The sequence below is a fragment of the Esox lucius genome, chromosome 23 (genome assembly GCF_011004845.1).
Source record: "Esox lucius isolate fEsoLuc1 chromosome 23, fEsoLuc1.pri, whole genome shotgun sequence".
Lineage (NCBI taxonomy): Eukaryota > Metazoa > Chordata > Actinopteri > Esociformes > Esocidae > Esox > Esox lucius.
This window is the reverse complement of record NC_047591.1, coordinates 18,767,726-18,784,734: the sequence shown is the minus strand read 5'-3', so window position 1 is coordinate 18,784,734 and position 17,009 is coordinate 18,767,726. Positions and strand designations below refer to the sequence as shown.

Genomic DNA, 17,009 nt, shown 5'->3' with positions numbered 1-17,009 from the left:
GCTCCTGCAGCTCTGTTCATTTATTGGATTCTCGCGTTCATCACCAAGTCCATTAAGCTGTGGAAGTTTGCGGAGTGTTACGTTGGAGTGCGACACCTACGGTTCTGTATCAACGCCATGCTGGTCATATTGTACGGACTCCTCATGGCTGTAGAGATCAACGTCATCAGGGTCAGGGTGAGTCGGCCATATCCTGCTGGCCTGACTGCTTCATGGGTCATGCACTCAATGGGGTTGTGTGTGAGGAGGGGAAAGACCGAGGGCCGCAGAGTTGCATTGTTGGATTCTGTTGTGATCGCTTGGGGTTGGTTGATGTTGTTCGTTTTTGATTGATGGTGTTGCTTGATGCTTGACGGTGGTTTGCGATTGGATAACTGATGGGTGTATGTGGTTGTAGTTTGTTTACCACGGACTGGGTAGCGTTGGCGTGACTCTGTCCATGACTTTGTGTCCCTGCAGAGGTACGTGTTCTTTGCCAACCCCCAGAAGGTGAAGCCTCCAGAGGACCTCCAGGACCTGGGAGTGAGATTCCTCCAGCCCTTTGTCAACCTCCTGTCCAAGGCCACATACTGGTGGATGAACCCTCTCATCATAGGTCAGTTCCCTGTCTTCATTCCTTGGGAGTTTTTACCGGCCATTAAACAGCTGCTTCTACGTTCCTTGTTCACTTGAGTTTATCCCTATGAAGCACTTAGTGGTAATTGCTGATGTAAAATGGACTCTGGAAGATGGTAAATAAATGTGAATGATTGATTGTAGGAGCCCATAAAAGACCCATTGAGCTGAAGAAGATAGGCAAGCTGCCCATCGCGATGCGAGCACTCACCAACTACCTGAAGCTCAAAGATGCCTACGAGGATCAGAGGGTGAGTGAAGTGATGGACGGAGTTTGACGCGCGCTTAAGGTTGGTCTTTTTATTCGTGTGTTTCGATATTTTAAGTGGACATATCGCGCCAACACTGAAATCTGCAAACGCGTGTTGTACTGAATATGACATAGACCACATGGACCAGGTAGACCACATCAAATCTACCAAACAAATTAGTTGAAATTGGGAGCAGTACTTAGCCCCACCCCCTCCATGTCCTCGTTCCCAGCAGAACGTGGAGGAACCAGACAAAGCTCCATCCCTGTGGCGTTCCATGTACCGGGCGTTCGGCCGACCCATCCTCCTCAGCAGTACCTTCCGCTACCTGGCTGACCTGCTGGGCTTCGCCGGGCCGCTGTGCATCTCTGGCATCGTCAAACACCTCAACACCAAGCCTAACTCCACCAAGTCAGACGATGTAAGTGAGTGTGTGTGTCTGTGTGTGTGTGTGTGTGTGTGGCGGAAGTTGACAGGACTGTGAAAAAGCACCATTAATTATCATGATTCCACTCAGGGCGATTTCACACTGGAGCACAGACGCTCATCCATGCCGTTCAGACGTTAAATATCACCTATTTAACATGAAATTATCTGTAACAGTGAGATCACAGGCGCCACTTTAAAAATTGGATACAGTGAAATGTCCCTATTCCCACAGGGCTGTGTATAAATATACGTATTTCTTCCAATATGCTTTCCATAGGTTACTTTCCGTATGTCAGAGCTATATTTCTACATCAAACTCCTTAGTGCTCATACCGCTGATTTTATTTGATACAGCCGACATCTCTGATTTTTTCGGACTCATTCCTCCATGCTGGTGTGACTGTTAACCAGTTAGCGCCGTAAAAACAAATAGTTGATAACGAGGTTAGCTCGCTGTCTGACCCTGTGTTGTGTCACTGACATGGTACCGCCGTGAGTTCCCTGAAGGGTGGTCTGCTAGTCTTCTCACAATGACTCACTTCCTCTGAGACGTCACAAGGCGTCGGCAGGGACGATGTTCCAAGCCCTGTCTCCGACTCAGCCACCACGTCACCCTTGTCAGATGCCAATTATCGCAGATGCTTACATAGAGACGCTCATGGACAAACATTTCCTAACAGACAGAAATGCCTTTCCGGGCACAGTTTGAATCAGCTCATTAAATTCTGTCTAAAGTAGAGGATTCTGGCTAGGCAATAGGCGGTACCACTGGGAGAAGGATTAATGGCAGGAGCAGAGGATCATGGGTAGGCAGTAGCACAGGCCGTGTTAAAGGGTATCAAAACCAGGTAAATACAGACTGATTGATCTACAAATAATAATGAGTCATTATTTATGAGGCAATGGGTTTTGTAAATCAGTCAGACCCTCTTAAACCCTCTAAGAAGGGTTAAATGGGAATGCAGAGGATCCTGGGTAGGCAGTGACACTGTGGGAGGGGTAAACAGGAAGAACGGAGAAGACACTCCGAGATCAGCTCCACTGTAAGAGCATTAAGCATCAACAACAGAGAGGATCCTGGGTAGGCAGTGCCACTGTGGGAGTTGTAAATAGTAGGAACTGAGAGGATCGGGCGAAACAGAGCAGATGTGCATTTCTGAGTGACATGGAAAATTCCCCTCACCCATCTCCCTGTCTTTTTCTGTAGGACAGAGCCTGGGTAACATCAGTGCCTGTGTTTTACAGTCCCCTTTAACCTAACCTTGTGTGTGTGTGTGTGTGTGTGAGTGTGTGTGTGTGTTGACTGGACTCGCTCATATGTTGGTGGGTCTTTTCTCTGTATCTATCAGGACATCTATTTCGGGGTCTACTTCATGTCGTCCACGCAGCTGCTCCAGAACACGTCAGTGCTGGCTGTCCTGCTGTTTCTGGCCCTGATCTTACAGCGCACCTTCCTACAGGCGTCTTATTACGTCACCATAGAGACCGGCATCAACCTCCGCGGTGCTCTGCTGGTAAGCGACCGTGGAGGATTCTGTGAATGAAGTAAGCCCGTTACATCTTCTGTCCAGTGTACTTCCCGTCGCGGATCTACAAGCCTGTTTGTCTCCTAGGCGATGATCTACAACAAGATCCTCCGTCTGTCCACCTCCAACATGTCCATGGGAGAAATGACCCTGGGACAGATCAACAACCTGGTCGCCATAGAAACCAACCAGCTCATGTGGTTCCTGTTCTTATGTCCCAACCTCTGGGCCATGCCGGTTCAGGTGGGTCCACTCGACGGTGGCCGTGAAAGTTAGTCCGTGGTTTTATGTCGGGCTCTTCCAGACGTTCAAAGCAGCGTGCGTAGGGATGGGGGATCACGCCTCAAACACCAATGATGAGCAATGCTGTTCACATTGAATTGGAGAGTTACAATGTGTATGGAGGAGATAAGAAGGCGCAGTCGGCATCTTTTACGGGAAATCTTCTCTTTTGCTCTCTCTCAAGCCACTAAAGTTTGTCACCATCCCAAAGCAATTGTATGTTCTGGGGTTATGAAAGCAGTTAGGTTAAAACATATTTTTATAATTTATTTCCTAATTTTAGGATATAATGTACAAATAATGTTGTGTGTATGTTGTCCACCGTCCGCCCATAGAGGTGCCCTAAATGAACTGCCTGACTTAACGGCATCCTTGACAAGATCGGTGATCCTTGGAGATTTTAGTTTGGATTGGGACCAATTTGAAATGCCCGTGTGCTGTGATCGTGTTCAGATTGACCAATGAGAAATAGCTGTGTGCTGTGATCGTGTTCAGATTGACCAATGAGAAATAGCTGTGTGCTGTGATCGTGTTCAGATTGACCAATGAGAAATACCCGTGTGCTGTGATCGTGTTCAGATTGACCAATGAGAAATACCCGTGTGCTGTGATCGTGTTCAGATTGACCAATGAGAAATAGCTGTGTGTCTCGCTCGTGCTCAGATTGTGATGGGCGTGATCCTGTTGCACTACCTCCTGGGCACCAGTGCCCTGATTGGTGCGTCCGTCATTGTGCTGCTGGCTCCAGTCCAATACCTGATCGCCACCAAGCTGGCCGACACCCAGAAAAGCACACTGGTAAGTATGCCACCGGCTCTTCATTTACGATGCTTAAAGTTTACTTTGAGCGGCTTCCTGATCCTGATCCTTCCAGCCACACGGCTGGAGCTCCACCAGCACCAGCCCCTTAGATCGCAGTTTGGGGATCTAGCGCCAGCCCCTTAGAACCCAAAACTGGGACAAAATGGGATCCAGTTAGATAAACCAAATCTTGTATTTTACGATACATGTTCTGCGTTGAAAGTCTTTACAAGGACCTTTTTCTCCTGTGTCAGGACCACTCTACAGACCGTCTGAAGAAGACCTCCGAGATCCTGAAGGGCATCAAGCTGCTGAAGCTGTACGCCTGGGAGAACATCTTCTGTGACAGTGTGGAGGACACCAGGGGAAAGGAGCTCACCAGCCTCAGAACCTTCGCCCTCTACACCTCCATGTCCAGTAAGACGCACACCTCCTTTATGTCATTAGTTTACCAAGCCCACTAATTTCTTACAAGCTTTCAAAGACCACTTTAGTCTTTTATATTGGAGAAACTGTTCTTCAGCTCCAAATCCAGTTTACATACCTTTTATTTATCTGAAGTGATTCTTTTTCTGGGCGCGGCACTCCCAGAAAACTTGACATAATTTGGTGTTTTTTCCTTTCCCAGTTTTCATGAATGCCGCTATACCCATTGCCGCGGTGCTTGTGGTAAGAATAGCTTTCACTATTCCTCAATTATGAACACAGCAGTCATGACATTTTAAGGCTTTTGGACAAATGTTTTAGTGCCTATTTGCAAATGCCAAGAGCACGCCACCCTTCATCCCATTGCTGGCTTCTCCCTGAAGCTAAGCAGGGTTGATTCGTCCCTGGATGGGACTGAGAACAGATGCTGCTGAGCAGCGTTGGAGGACCAGTTGGAGTCACTACTTCCTGTGGTCTAAGGATATTTCTAACCTATATTTATACAGAGGTATCAAAGGTGTCTTTCACCGCTGAGAAAGCATTGTATTCAAAAGCACTTTTACTCAGTTCTGAATATGCCTCTGGTGTGTCAAAGACTAGCTTGTCTTGAGAGCATGTTTGATAACTGCTGCTTTCCCAACACATTTTTGAGGTGCAATTTTTGGTGCCTTATACAAAAACACCAACCAATGTCAGGCACTTCTAGGGGACAGGCAGTCCCAGCCAACTGATTTATATAAAAATTCAATGATGTGAGCGATAGGCTGCACAGGAGCTGAATGATAGACTGCATCCAGAAGTTTCCGTACAGAAGCGTGGGCATGCAGGTACAGCACATCACTGTTACCGGTCGGGGAGAGAAATGTTGCTTGCTTAGTTTTATTCCCATGCTGATGTGACAAACATTCGATTTGTTTATAAAAAAGGAACCAGTAAGAGATCCCAGTGCCCCAGGGCAGTGACGGGGACGTTACCCTTTGTAGGGGAGCACTTTTCAAATGGGACGTTGTTAAACAGGTGTCCTGACCCTTCCCAGTCATGAAAGATTCCATGGCACTTGCTGTAGGAACATCCAGTCTGCTGTATCCTCATACCATCATAGCCGCCTAACCATCCCCCTCCGTCCGGTCATGTGAAGTGCTGTTGTTAAAATATATTTACCAACGTGAGTAGCCCTTGATAAGAGCGTAAGACGTGTGCGTCCCTGCTGGTCCCTTCCAGACGTTTGTCAGCCACGTCCTAATCATCGGATCCAGACCCAGCCCCTCTGAGGCCTTCGCCGCTCTGGCCCTCTTCCATATCCTAGTCACCCCCCTCTTCCTGCTGTCCACCGTGGTCCGCTTCGCAGTCAAGGCCCTAGTCAGGTATGAGGCTTACTGAATACTTCAAAGCCATTATCGGGCCATTTGCAAATGCGTGGCTTGTGTAGTCTCAGTGTTGTTCACTGAATGTTTGTGTGTCCGCGTGCGCGCGCGCGTTTGGCGTGTGTCATATTCTGTCCGCAGTGTCCAGAAACTGGGCGAGTTCCTGCAGAGTGACGAGATTGGCGAGGACAGCTGGAGGAATGGAGACATGTCCGTATCTCTAGACACGTGTACAAAACACCCTGGGGGGGTGAGTACACACCCACTACCTAACCTAACGATGAGCCAATACAGACCGTGGCTAAATCTGCATAAACCGTAAACACAATGTTTGTCCTTTTTTGAACAGGTTTAGGAAGACCCCTCACTGACATGTTTTTTTTTTTTGGGTCTCTTATGAATATGAGCCAGTAACTTACGTATTTCTCACCCTCACCCAGCCAGTCCACTTAATGCTAGCTATTTAGCCAGCACAGCAAACAGACTAATCCTGCAGCTATTGGTTTACACAAAGTATGTCATGTGGCCACTACTAAGGAACAACAAGATTTGACAGCACCCAAAATGGCCAATGGACTCATCTAGAAGATAGGGGAACGTTTTGTTGTTAGGATCGTTTTTACTGACCTAGTTTGTTGGAGGGGTCAGTGAGAAAACACGTATTTTCTTTTTTGGCTGATGGATGGATGGGGAGATTGACGTTTTAATGGGAGGTGGACAGGAGGATGTGATTGGTGGGATTAGTGCAGGATGTTTAGGACTGAATTATGGATGGATGAAGGCCTGAATGTGTTGGTGACAAGGGGAGGGGGTCTGAAAACTCCGGGGCATCCTCTGGGCCTGAGGGGTGAGCGGGGGGGGGGGGGGGGGGGGGGGGGTGGGGGGGGACGACTCCCTGGAGGTTCCAGCGGAAGAGGGGCCAAGTTAAATCAATCTCTCTTACTTGTTTTCTCACCCTCCCTATTTCTCTCTCACCCTCCCTCCCCCCCTCCCCCAGACCAAGGCTATAAACAGGAAGCGGCCTCTGCGTTACCAGATGGACAACTATGAGCAGCCGTCACGCAGGCCACTGCGGCCCAACGAGACCGAGGACGTAGCTGTCAAGGTCAGGGGACAAAATTCACACACGTACACGCAGCGCGCACACGCACGCAGCAACGTGCGCTGACAGACGAGCCTCAGCTCGAGTGCGCTGTGCATACGTGACACACGCTGAGCCTTTTCCGAAACTACAGTCAGGCTAGTTCTCGTCGGAAAAGGAGGTGCGCCTCTTTCGACGTGCCTCCTTTGTGTCACAGACGCCGGGTCATTGACTCTGGTAGCGTACGACAACGGCGATGTTTGCTGATGTACAAAATCTCACCGCAGATGTTTGGTCTCTCGGCCTGCACATTGTGTGAGAAGGGGACAACTTCTCCGACATTTAAACTCTCCGGAACCACATTGTCAGGCTGAGTCATGGGAACCTCTGGAGAACGCAGAACCCAGTGGCCCGTGTAATTAACTGACATGTTCTCATCCCCTATTGGGGTCTCTTTGGGGTCCACATCCTGTCCCACCCCCACCCCCCCCGGGCCGGGGCCATGTCTTTGCCTTGGGGTGGCGGTTGATGAGCTTGGAGGAGCAGAATAGGGGGCAGTTGGTTTGTAAAAGTGGGCTTCTGCTGTGTGTGTGAACTAGATTCTGGTTTCCTAGCTGTCTCCCATCATACCCCCCATGTTCTCTGTTTTATTCCGCCTTTCTCTCTCTCTCTCTGTCTCTCTCTGTGTGTCTCTGTCTAGTTTTCCCCCATTATAATATCTGCTCTCTGTCTATTTATAATTCAACGTTCTCTTTTACTCTAAGGGATAGAAGAGGTTGGGAACTCCTGGCTACAATAAGATTTCAATCCAGAATGACGGAAAACGCACACCAAATATGTAAACACGAACCAACATGGGCCAAGGAGGAGACTGTATTTTGGCAGTGTATTATGGTTTTAAGTCTGACTTAGGAGTGCCGAGCTTCATTCAATGAAGAGTGACTGTCTGACTGGTCAACTGGCCATGAGAGTTCACCACACCATTTTACTTGTGTCAGCTGCAAGGCTGAACAACGGGACGTTTAGGTCAACGACAAAGCTAGATGACGTGGGATGGTAGCATCAGTGAGCTTGTGCTTTTACGCCTCATGTCTTCCTACTCTGTTCAGGTGAGCCACGGTTTTTTCACGTGGGGAAGCAACCTGTCAACGTTGGCCGACATCAACGTCTGCATTCCCACAGGTAACCTGATCCGGCGGGGAATGCTATGGGAACGCCAGGCTACAGACCATTTAGGAAGTGGCAGACAGTCAAACATATCTAACACTAGTGTGTGTGTGTGTGTGTGTGTGTGTGTGTGTGTTTGCTTGTTTGCATCCGTGCGTATGTGTGATGCTACAGTATATCTTGTTTCTTAGACCTCGGGGGCAGTGACCTGTGAGATATGACAGCTATTCTGCTTAAAGAAACAGGATAGGCAGGCCCTGTTAGCCTTAATAAGTCACCATCGTTGGCGGCTCAGTGGGGCCGAAGTACTATGTAGGATATGTGGGAATAAGAACTTCAGCCGAAAGTGGAGGGTGTACAGATATCCCGAGCACCCTATCTCACCGCAAAGCCCGTGCTAAACTATGTCTTCTGTCGTGCCAGGTCAGCTGACCATGATCGTGGGCCAGGTGGGTTGTGGGAAATCATCCCTGCTGTTGGCCATGCTGGGTGAGATGCAGAGCATCAGTGGGAAGGTCTGCTGGAGCAAGTGAGTGACACCAACCAACCTCCACAACCTTGATGTGTTATGAACACAGTTAGGCTCGAAGCCTTTTAAATGTCCTTGCTGTGATTTATTAACGGGCATAAACGGCAAGGTGAACATGCTAATGATCCAGCATGCAGGCCGTCTCTAACACGTTTGGACTCCACCTCGTCTGTCTTAGACCTGCCCTCAGGGCTCATCCTCCCTGGAGGAGTTGTAGACTTAACAAGAGCTGTGAGACTCATCTGTAAAGGCCACGTGATCTAGGTGTTTCATCTGGCGTCATCACCAGTTCCAATAACCAAGACGATCCACCCTCCATGTCATTCGTCCAGTGTCGTTAGCTGTGTCTTCATCTGTCTCTGTGGTTCCTTGCTTACAGTCTGCTTGTGGGGCTCAGCTTGGCTTAAATTTTGACTGTGTAACATCGTCTGTCCACTCATCTCCATCTCACCAGTCACCGGCACTTTTAAAACATGACTTGTCCGTTTCTCTGTCTTCATGCAGTACATATAATTCCTAGCATCAGCATTTAATTTGAAGCTTTAGCAGACCAGATGCATACTAATCACTAAGGACCTGGGAGTTGCAGCATTGACTTGCCAGCAACAAATTAGCTGGAAGTTAGTCTAATCACGTTTGCAGGACGTTTTCAATTGTATGATTGAATTAGCCACAAACAGATTTGATTTGGTTAGGGGTTTGTTTGGGTTATCGAATGAGCATTACCTTTCCGAATGGGTTTTCATTCAGAGCTAGGTTGAATGAAGACAGTGCTCTTGCTTTCTTGCGGATTTCAACTGTTGATTTCAACTTTCTCCAGTAACAAATCACAGCCTGTTAATCAACTGTACCTATTAATCTGTTAAACACCTCTCTCTCTCTCTATATATATATTTACACACTGCTATGAAAGATGGTCCATTATATGTTGCCTTTACAGTTCTCTATGATACTGAGAGGGCCCCAACATTTCCGTTATAACCACTGATTTTGCTATAACCCTAATGGCTGGTGTGTTTGGGGATGTCATCAGTCGCTGTAAACCGAAATGAAATTGACCTGCCACTTAAAGCCCGCTCTTAAGTGAGCGAAACGAAGGTGCCCCTTCAGTACCATGTGTGAACAGGTGGCTCCCACGGGCCGTAGACACTAACCACAGCCTTCTGTTTTTTTTGTGTTCGTTACCGTCTTCTGTCTTGAGTCAGACTGCCTGAGTGTGAGATGCTGCACGAGGCCAACAGGTATTTTCTCCGGGTTCTGCCCTTGCCACAGCACATTCCACACGTAGGTCTATACACCTGTCTCATTAAGTGCAGCCTTTCTCGGGCCCAGCCCTCAGGTTCCGTTTGATGTTTTGCGACGTAGCGGTGGATTAGTTCTCTGGCTGGCTAAAGAGGGTGTTGTAAAACACCATGTGTTAAAAGGAATCGTGGGCTCCAGGGAATGGGTTGGGAAATCCTGATTTAGCAGATGCTGTTATCCAAATGGACTCCCACCCATCCACCGTTATGCAGACCTACATCATTCTAGGACAGGAAATGAAACTAGAAGGTCAGGCTATGCCCTGATCCTGAGGCAGTGACAGTATAATGACAGAACGCCTGCACTCCACTGTGAAGGGATTTCTCCTAATTCAATTGACTCTTGGAAACCTTTACGCCTGGCCTCAGCGAACGCTCTCGTCTGCCAGACTGACATTTAAAGACGCATATTCAGCTGTGTGCGTGGACATACATTTCAGGTCGCAATGTGGTATTTTTTTTTTTAAATGTGGTTTCCTGGACTCTAACACGCTGAATGTGACTTGCAGTTGTGTTGAGATGGACCTGTCTCTAGAAGAAACCAGGAGGTACCCCCTTTTTTTTCTCGACTTCTTCTGAAGTGAACCCCACCATCACTCCTCCCCGTCACCTGTTATCATTCCCTTGTCCCCGCCTTTCACCCCCCCATCATGCTGATCAGTGAGAGTTCACTAGCCAAATGTTGTGGATTGTTTTTGTGCTTCCATGCTGGGAGTCTGAGGTAACTGACTGAAACAGAACGTGCTGTTTTCAGTCAGAACACAAAAAAGGCAGATACACAGCGTTTGGATATTGCGATACAGTGGATCTGTATGTTTTCAATACAAGACAAGAGGACTGCGGGATACAAAGAAACAAACATTACGTCTTCTAGGGTTGGCTTGCTTCCGGGTCAAAGTGCATGATCCACATCTTCACACATCTGACCCACACTTCACACACAAGTGAGCCATCTTACTCTCTAATGTAATATGACTGCACAACCATTATTAACCTGTTGCGTGTTTGGAACAGTGGTTCGCAAAGCAGTTTGCCCCCTTTAGAATGCTCCCGAGGCTATCCTTGGTGTCATTGGGTGTTTCTACCAATCCACCAATAAACATCCAACAAGATCTGCACACCGGACTCCCAGCACGTTGTTGTTGTTGTTGTTTTGGCTCGACTCTTTCAGCTCCTCATTAACCTGTGTACAGACAATAATCCCATTCCCCCTCCATGCGCCTCAGTGTCCACCTCTTCATAGATTACCCTCCATTCGCCACCTCCACATTTGTAGTTAGTGCTCTCATTTCTTTCTCCGTCTTCCGTGATGCTTCAGTAAGAACAGGTACTCCGTGGCCTACGCTACCCAGAAGTCCTGGCTGCTGAATGCCACCGTGGAGGAGAACATCACGTTTGGCAGTCCCTTCAATAAGCAGCGGTAAAGTCCCACACTCCACTTTAATCCACTTTACTGCATGTCAGATGCATTCTTCGTCAGTCGAATTATGTCTGGGCTCTGTGTTTATGTTACCTCAGTTCAGTTCAGCATCATCTGAAATCCAATTTGATGGTCCACCACTCTTGATGTTTCTTGATGTTTCTTGATGTTAATGCTGACTCGTGTCCCTTCACTGGTTCAGAGGACCATTTGGGTGGTCATGTGTTCCATATTTCAATACTCAGGGTATCGGTCTGTCTGTCTGTCTGTCTGCCTCAGATACAAGACTGTGATCGACGCCTGCTCCCTGCAGCCTGACATTGACCTCCTGCCATTTGGAGACCAGACTGAGATTGGAGAGAGGGTGCAGAAATGCTGAGTCCATTGTTTTTCCTTGGTATTATTATGATTCTCCTCGTGTTGCCTGGCCTCAACAGTGTTTGTCTCTGACAGGGCATCAACCTGAGTGGAGGTCAGAGACAGAGGATCTGTGTTGGCCGGGCTCTATACCAGAACACCAACATTGTCTTCCTGGTGAGTCAGTTCCCAGGGAGTGCTTGGTCAGGGGAAATCAGTGGAAGATCAGTTCCTCCTTCAGTTTGTTTTAAGAGGCTGCAAGCTCCACACGAAGGATCGGTTGCCCGAATGTTCCCATGGAAACGGGGTGCTCTTATGGTGTTTTCTAGGATCTAGTTATTTTTAATCTCTATAGCTTAAGACAGGTGTTGTTTGGGAACTGTGTGGAGCCGGGAGGCTCATGGGAGGGATGGCTTTCTGGAGGCCAGCTGGGTCTCTCCGGTATCTCTAAGTTGTTGCATTTTTCCCAGGTATCACTCTGTTGTGCCATCAGATCCGCCAGCTGAAAACACACGCCCACACACATCGTCCCATCTCCTGACGTCTAGAAGTCTAACAGATAACTCTATTACATCTACGTCTCATTCTTATCCTCGCGTGTTTGTGTTTTACATCATTTCCTGGGGTGCCCGTTAAGCCTTAATTTGATTTCTAACACACGCCCCTGATAACAGGCTCTTTCTAACACACACCCCTGATGCAGCATCTCTTGGCTGAAAAACATGTTTTTCCACACGTAGCTGTACTCAATCCATCAAATAAGGAAATACTATTCTTAATTGGTTTTATTAAATGTAAAATGGGGTTCCACTGTGTCACACCCGTCTAGTAGCTGCGTCAGTTTATGACGTCTAGTCTAACCCACTGGGTCTGATGTTCTACTTCAGGATTATTTTGTGTCTTCTTGTTATACAGTATAAAGAGTAGTTAACCCCCAAGGTTATTCGGTTTCCACTGTGACCAAATACATGTTAGACGTCCTACAGGTTGTGGGAATTAGACGTTTCATTTTGCTGAGAAGGGTGATCACCAGTTCAAAACGATCTAACGGTCCGCGGCTTTCACTTCGCTCCTCAGGACGACCCGTTCTCGGCGCTGGACATCCACCTCAGTGATCACCTGATGCAGGAGGGCATCCTGAAGTTTCTACAGGACGATAAGCGAACCGTGGTGCTCGTCACACACAAGCTACAGTACCTCATCCACGCTGACTGGGTGAGACTCGCTTTACACAAACTAAATCCGGTGTCAGTTCGAAAAAACGTGCGGACGTGCCCCAATAAAACCTCCCGTTGGGGTACGGGTTCGCCTTTTTACCGATCCAACCTTTCACTGTGTCCCAAGATCATAGCCATGAAAGATGGCTCTGTGCTGAGGGATGGAACTCTGAAGGACATCCAGACCCACGATGTGGAGCTCTACGAACACTGGAAGACCCTCATGAACCGACAGGACCAGGAACTGGAGAAGGTCAGGCTTTTTTTTTTTTCTCTTTTCTCACCGAGGGTGTCTGTAGTGAAGGCAACCGGCCAGCAAACCAAATAATCATTTTAATATGTAATGCAGGACACGGAGATTGATAACTGTCAGACAGCTCTGGAGAGGAAGACGCTGCGAAGAGCTTTCTACTCCAGAGAAGCTAAGAACCAGGTGTACGACGACGAAGAAGGTACGGTGATATACATTATTATCTCGCACCATTTAAATCCCAATTTTAAGACATTCAGTTTTACGTTGATGCCCCGTTGCTTCTCGTTCCATGGCAGAGGAGGAAGAGGAGGAAGAGGATGACGACAACATGTCGACCACGACTAGTCGGCGGTCCAAGATACCGTGGAGTCTGTGTTGGCGTTACCTGTCCTCGGGTGGCTTCTTCATGGTCTTCCTCATGATCTTCTCCAAGCTGCTCAAACACTCAGTCATGGTGGCCATTGACTACTGGCTGGCCACTTGGACCGCTACCAAGACAGAGAACACACCGGTCAATAGCACCACTGATGATTCGGCGAACATCGTCAGCGCCGTTACGGCGTCTGTCTTCGCCAATCTGACCGACTTAGCCAACTCAACCGGTGGTCTGAATGCAACGGTGAGACGTGAACACCTCCGGCTGCGAATGCTCAGTAGCCTCGATAGTGTAGCATGTTCGAACTGGTCGTTAACTCGAGGTGAGAGTGTGTCTATCCACACTGTGCTGTCTGACGCCGGCCCTGTCTTTGTGATGTCGTTACCAGGCTGGTAATGAGAAGACGGACTGCGAGTACATGTCGGTGTTCATCGTCCTGTGCGCCGCCGGGATAGTCCTGTGTCTCATCACCTCCCTGACGGTGGAGTTCCTAGGCCTGTCCGCCGCCACCAACCTGCACCACAACCTCCTCAACAAGATCATCCACGCGCCCATCAGGTACCCCACTCATCTTCTCGCAACTCCTAGCAGTCTCCATGCGCCAGGTCTGGAAGGGATTACCGCTGACGTCAAAGTGATGTCAAGAAGGGATTGCCGCTAACGTCAGTCAACATCAGAACAGATTCATTATGCTGACCTGCTGCTTAAGTTCTCTTAGGTCTGCTTAAAAACACTAACTGCTCGGCAAGACAATGCTGCAAATCAAGTGCAGCGTTTCTCTAGGAATTAATTAACTTCTCTCGTACCAGATGGATGCAAATGGATACTCTGTTCATCACATCCAATAGAACAGAAAGCAATTGAATGTACCGTTGACCAGGAAAATGATGAATCATTTCTATTACAACATTTCATGTGTTTTTTTTATCATATTGAAGCCTTTTTTTGAAAGTTTTTTTTATGTTCAAAGGTTCTTTGACGTGACCCCCTTGGGTCAGATCCTGAACCGTTTCTCAGCCGACACCAACATCATAGACCAGGTGGGTCTTATAAGGAAACCATTGAATGTTTGTCTATTCCAAACAACAACAGAGCTATTACAGGGGTCAGTACTGGGACATGTTCTCGTCAATACTCAGTAATGTTGGGACCTGTTCTCATTAATACTCAAGCTAGAATAGTAATATTGGTCTGTTGAAGTATTTCCATATGTATAAAGATGTTATGGTAATGTATTACTTATCTTACATGAGTAAAACAAGTTATTTTCTTTTGTTGGAAAAACATTTTTAAATGTTATTTTTATGTTTTCAGGGACAGATTCCGAAAAACAGGGCAGCATTCTAGCCGATTCGGCCCTGCCTGGCCATCAAATAACAGCTCGCACAGTTCTCGAGTTTGTTAATCATATGAAGTCAAGGAGTTGCCATTGTTAACCGAGTCTGCATTCCACATCCTTTTTTTAACATCACTTAGGTGACCTGAGATTAAAGAGGACAGAACTGAGCTCCAGAATGTAGATTGGATATTTGGCACTGATTTGACACTTTGACCTCTCTAACCCCTCCATTTCTCTCCCCAGCATATTCCTCCCACGCTGGAGTCTCTGACACGCTCCACTCTGCTATGCCTGTCAGCCATTGGTGTCATAGCGTTCGTCACCCCATTTTTCCTCATCACTCTGTTTCCTCTGGCCGTGATCTTCTACTTTATACAGAAGTACTTCCGGGTCGCCTCAAAGTGAGTTCGGTGTGCCGACCTGATCTGTTTCAGTTCAAGGTGGTTTCCTGTACAGTGTGAAAAAAGGTACATGTTCTGAGATTTTCTTGCCAATATTTTGTTAATTCCCTCTCCTTTTCAGAGACCTACAGGACTTGGATGATTCCACCCAGCTTCCTCTGCTCTGCCACTTCTCGGAGACAGCAGAAGGACTTACCACCATCCGAGCTTTTAGGTCAGTGTTCCATGCACAGGCATACCCGCACACACACACACACACACACACACACACACACATCACACCTATCATTCAGCAACAACACACACACACACACACACACACACACACACGTGGTCTAACATGAGCACCAAGTAGCTTTAAAAAGACCCAAGGGACAAAGCTGTGTAAAGAAACCGATCAGTGGATGGGTGTAAACAGACTTTAGATTTCCCTGAAACACGGTCAAGAAAATAATTAAAAAGTAGCTGCATGGAACAAACAAGACCCTGCCTTGATCAGGTCTTTCCTCCAAACTGGATGGCCCATTTTCAGGATAGAAAGCGAGTGTAAAAAATGTACAGTAATGTCCTTATGGAAAATCTGCTTCCTTCATCAAGGAAGCTGAAACTGGGACCATTCACCTTTAATCATGACAATGACCCAAAGCACAAATCGAAAGCTACAGTGAAGTGGCTAAAGAACAAAAAGTACAGTGTTCTTACTCCACACAGAGACCCAACATGAATCCAATCAGAAATTGGTGGCATGGCTTGAAGATTGCTGTCTATTAACACTCCCAAGAAAGGTTGCTTTGAATACTGAATGGTGATTGGCTGATAGATGTAGTATTTTAATATTCTGTTTATTGTCACTGGTCTAGGAAGACCATGGCGCTTTTGATTTTGGGTATTGCTGTACTTCTAGATCATACAGTCATCCGAAATCTCACCAAAAGTGGTGAATTTAATGACACTCGAGTAGATCTCTAGTCTTTATAAAAGGTTAACAACTATGGATATATCTGATGTCCGAGTGAATTAAACAAATTAAAACATCCAAAACTTCACGTGTAACTCGTTCATTGAGGAAGGAGCTCAAAAAACATTGTGCCTCGTCTTCCAAAATGAAAATAATCCCACTCTAAACATGCATGTTCCCCCCCGTTTCCCAGAATCGTGGTAATCCAACATTAAACAGCTCTCACGCTTTCTACCCCTCTGACAGCTTGTTCCCCTGAAGACTTCCTCCTCATGTCAGCACAGGGGCTTCTCTTCTTGGGTTCAGCGTTAGATGTTTGACGTCACTCAGCCACTTGGCAGACATGCTCAAGCTCACAACACCATTAGATAGTAGCAACCAAAGCCTGAAACATCCCTCTACTTCAGTGTCAGAGTAACGGGAGCTGATTCACTGAACCACAACCTGTAATGGGACCTGAAAATGTGTTGGCAAACACAGAGTTGTCAAAGTGGTTATGATTAGGGAAAAGAGACGGTGAAGTGTCTGGAACTCATTTATTTCCACCTGTTCCCACAGACACGAGGCACGTTTCAAGCAGAGGATGCTGGAGTTGACAGACACCAACAACACAGCGTATCTCTTCCTCTCCGCTGCCAACCGGTGGTTAGAGGTCAGAACGGTGAGTGTATGTGGGGCAGCCGGAAGACATGGGACTATTGTAATAATAACGAATATTCTACTGAATATTTATCAACGCAAAACACTCCCCCAGGTTCTTGTCACAGTCACGTTCACATTCACTGACCTGAAATATTTTAATTTTCTTTTTTTTTGTCAGGTTATTTTTAAAGGTGAAAAGCTACAGGGAATTCAGACTTGTTCCTCTCTCACCTCTGACTGCTTTTCTCTGTCTATTTCTCACGCTGTCATACCT

At 47.2% G+C, this 17,009-nt stretch overlaps 1 protein-coding gene across 12 annotated transcripts in view; it reads left to right on the top strand.

Annotated features, from left to right (window-relative positions):
• Positions 1-17,009, top strand: part of abcc9 (ATP-binding cassette, sub-family C (CFTR/MRP), member 9) — a 35,862-nt gene that overhangs the window by 5,786 nt on the left and 13,067 nt on the right. For 7 of the 12 annotated variants that reach the window (XM_020042791.3, XM_020042790.3, XM_020042795.3 and 4 more), the window contains 28 exons: positions 11-177; positions 460-595; positions 760-866; positions 1,099-1,287; positions 2,645-2,809; positions 2,909-3,064; positions 3,767-3,901; positions 4,159-4,321; positions 4,533-4,573; positions 5,552-5,694; positions 5,836-5,944; positions 6,692-6,799; positions 7,885-7,957; positions 8,366-8,471; positions 9,677-9,712; positions 10,282-10,320; positions 11,091-11,192; positions 11,472-11,556; positions 11,646-11,726; positions 12,627-12,764; positions 12,894-13,019; positions 13,116-13,218; positions 13,316-13,638; positions 13,784-13,953; positions 14,366-14,435; positions 14,978-15,135; positions 15,257-15,349; positions 16,652-16,754. In XM_020042791.3, the coding sequence (XP_019898350.1) occupies positions 11-177; positions 460-595; positions 760-866; positions 1,099-1,287; positions 2,645-2,809; positions 2,909-3,064; positions 3,767-3,901; positions 4,159-4,321; positions 4,533-4,573; positions 5,552-5,694; positions 5,836-5,944; positions 6,692-6,799; positions 7,885-7,957; positions 8,366-8,471; positions 9,677-9,712; positions 10,282-10,320; positions 11,091-11,192; positions 11,472-11,556; positions 11,646-11,726; positions 12,627-12,764; positions 12,894-13,019; positions 13,116-13,218; positions 13,316-13,638; positions 13,784-13,953; positions 14,366-14,435; positions 14,978-15,135; positions 15,257-15,349; positions 16,652-16,754 (3,425 nt within the window). The remainder of the gene's footprint in view (positions 1-10; positions 178-459; positions 596-759; positions 867-1,098; positions 1,288-2,644; positions 2,810-2,908; positions 3,065-3,766; positions 3,902-4,158; positions 4,322-4,532; positions 4,574-5,551; positions 5,695-5,835; positions 5,945-6,691; positions 6,800-7,884; positions 7,958-8,365; positions 8,472-9,676; positions 9,713-10,281; positions 10,321-11,090; positions 11,193-11,471; positions 11,557-11,645; positions 11,727-12,626; positions 12,765-12,893; positions 13,020-13,115; positions 13,219-13,315; positions 13,639-13,783; positions 13,954-14,365; positions 14,436-14,977; positions 15,136-15,256; positions 15,350-16,651; positions 16,755-17,009) is intronic. The other 5 variants (XM_010905190.4, XM_020042797.3, XM_020042793.3 and 2 more) reach the window with 4 other exon arrangements.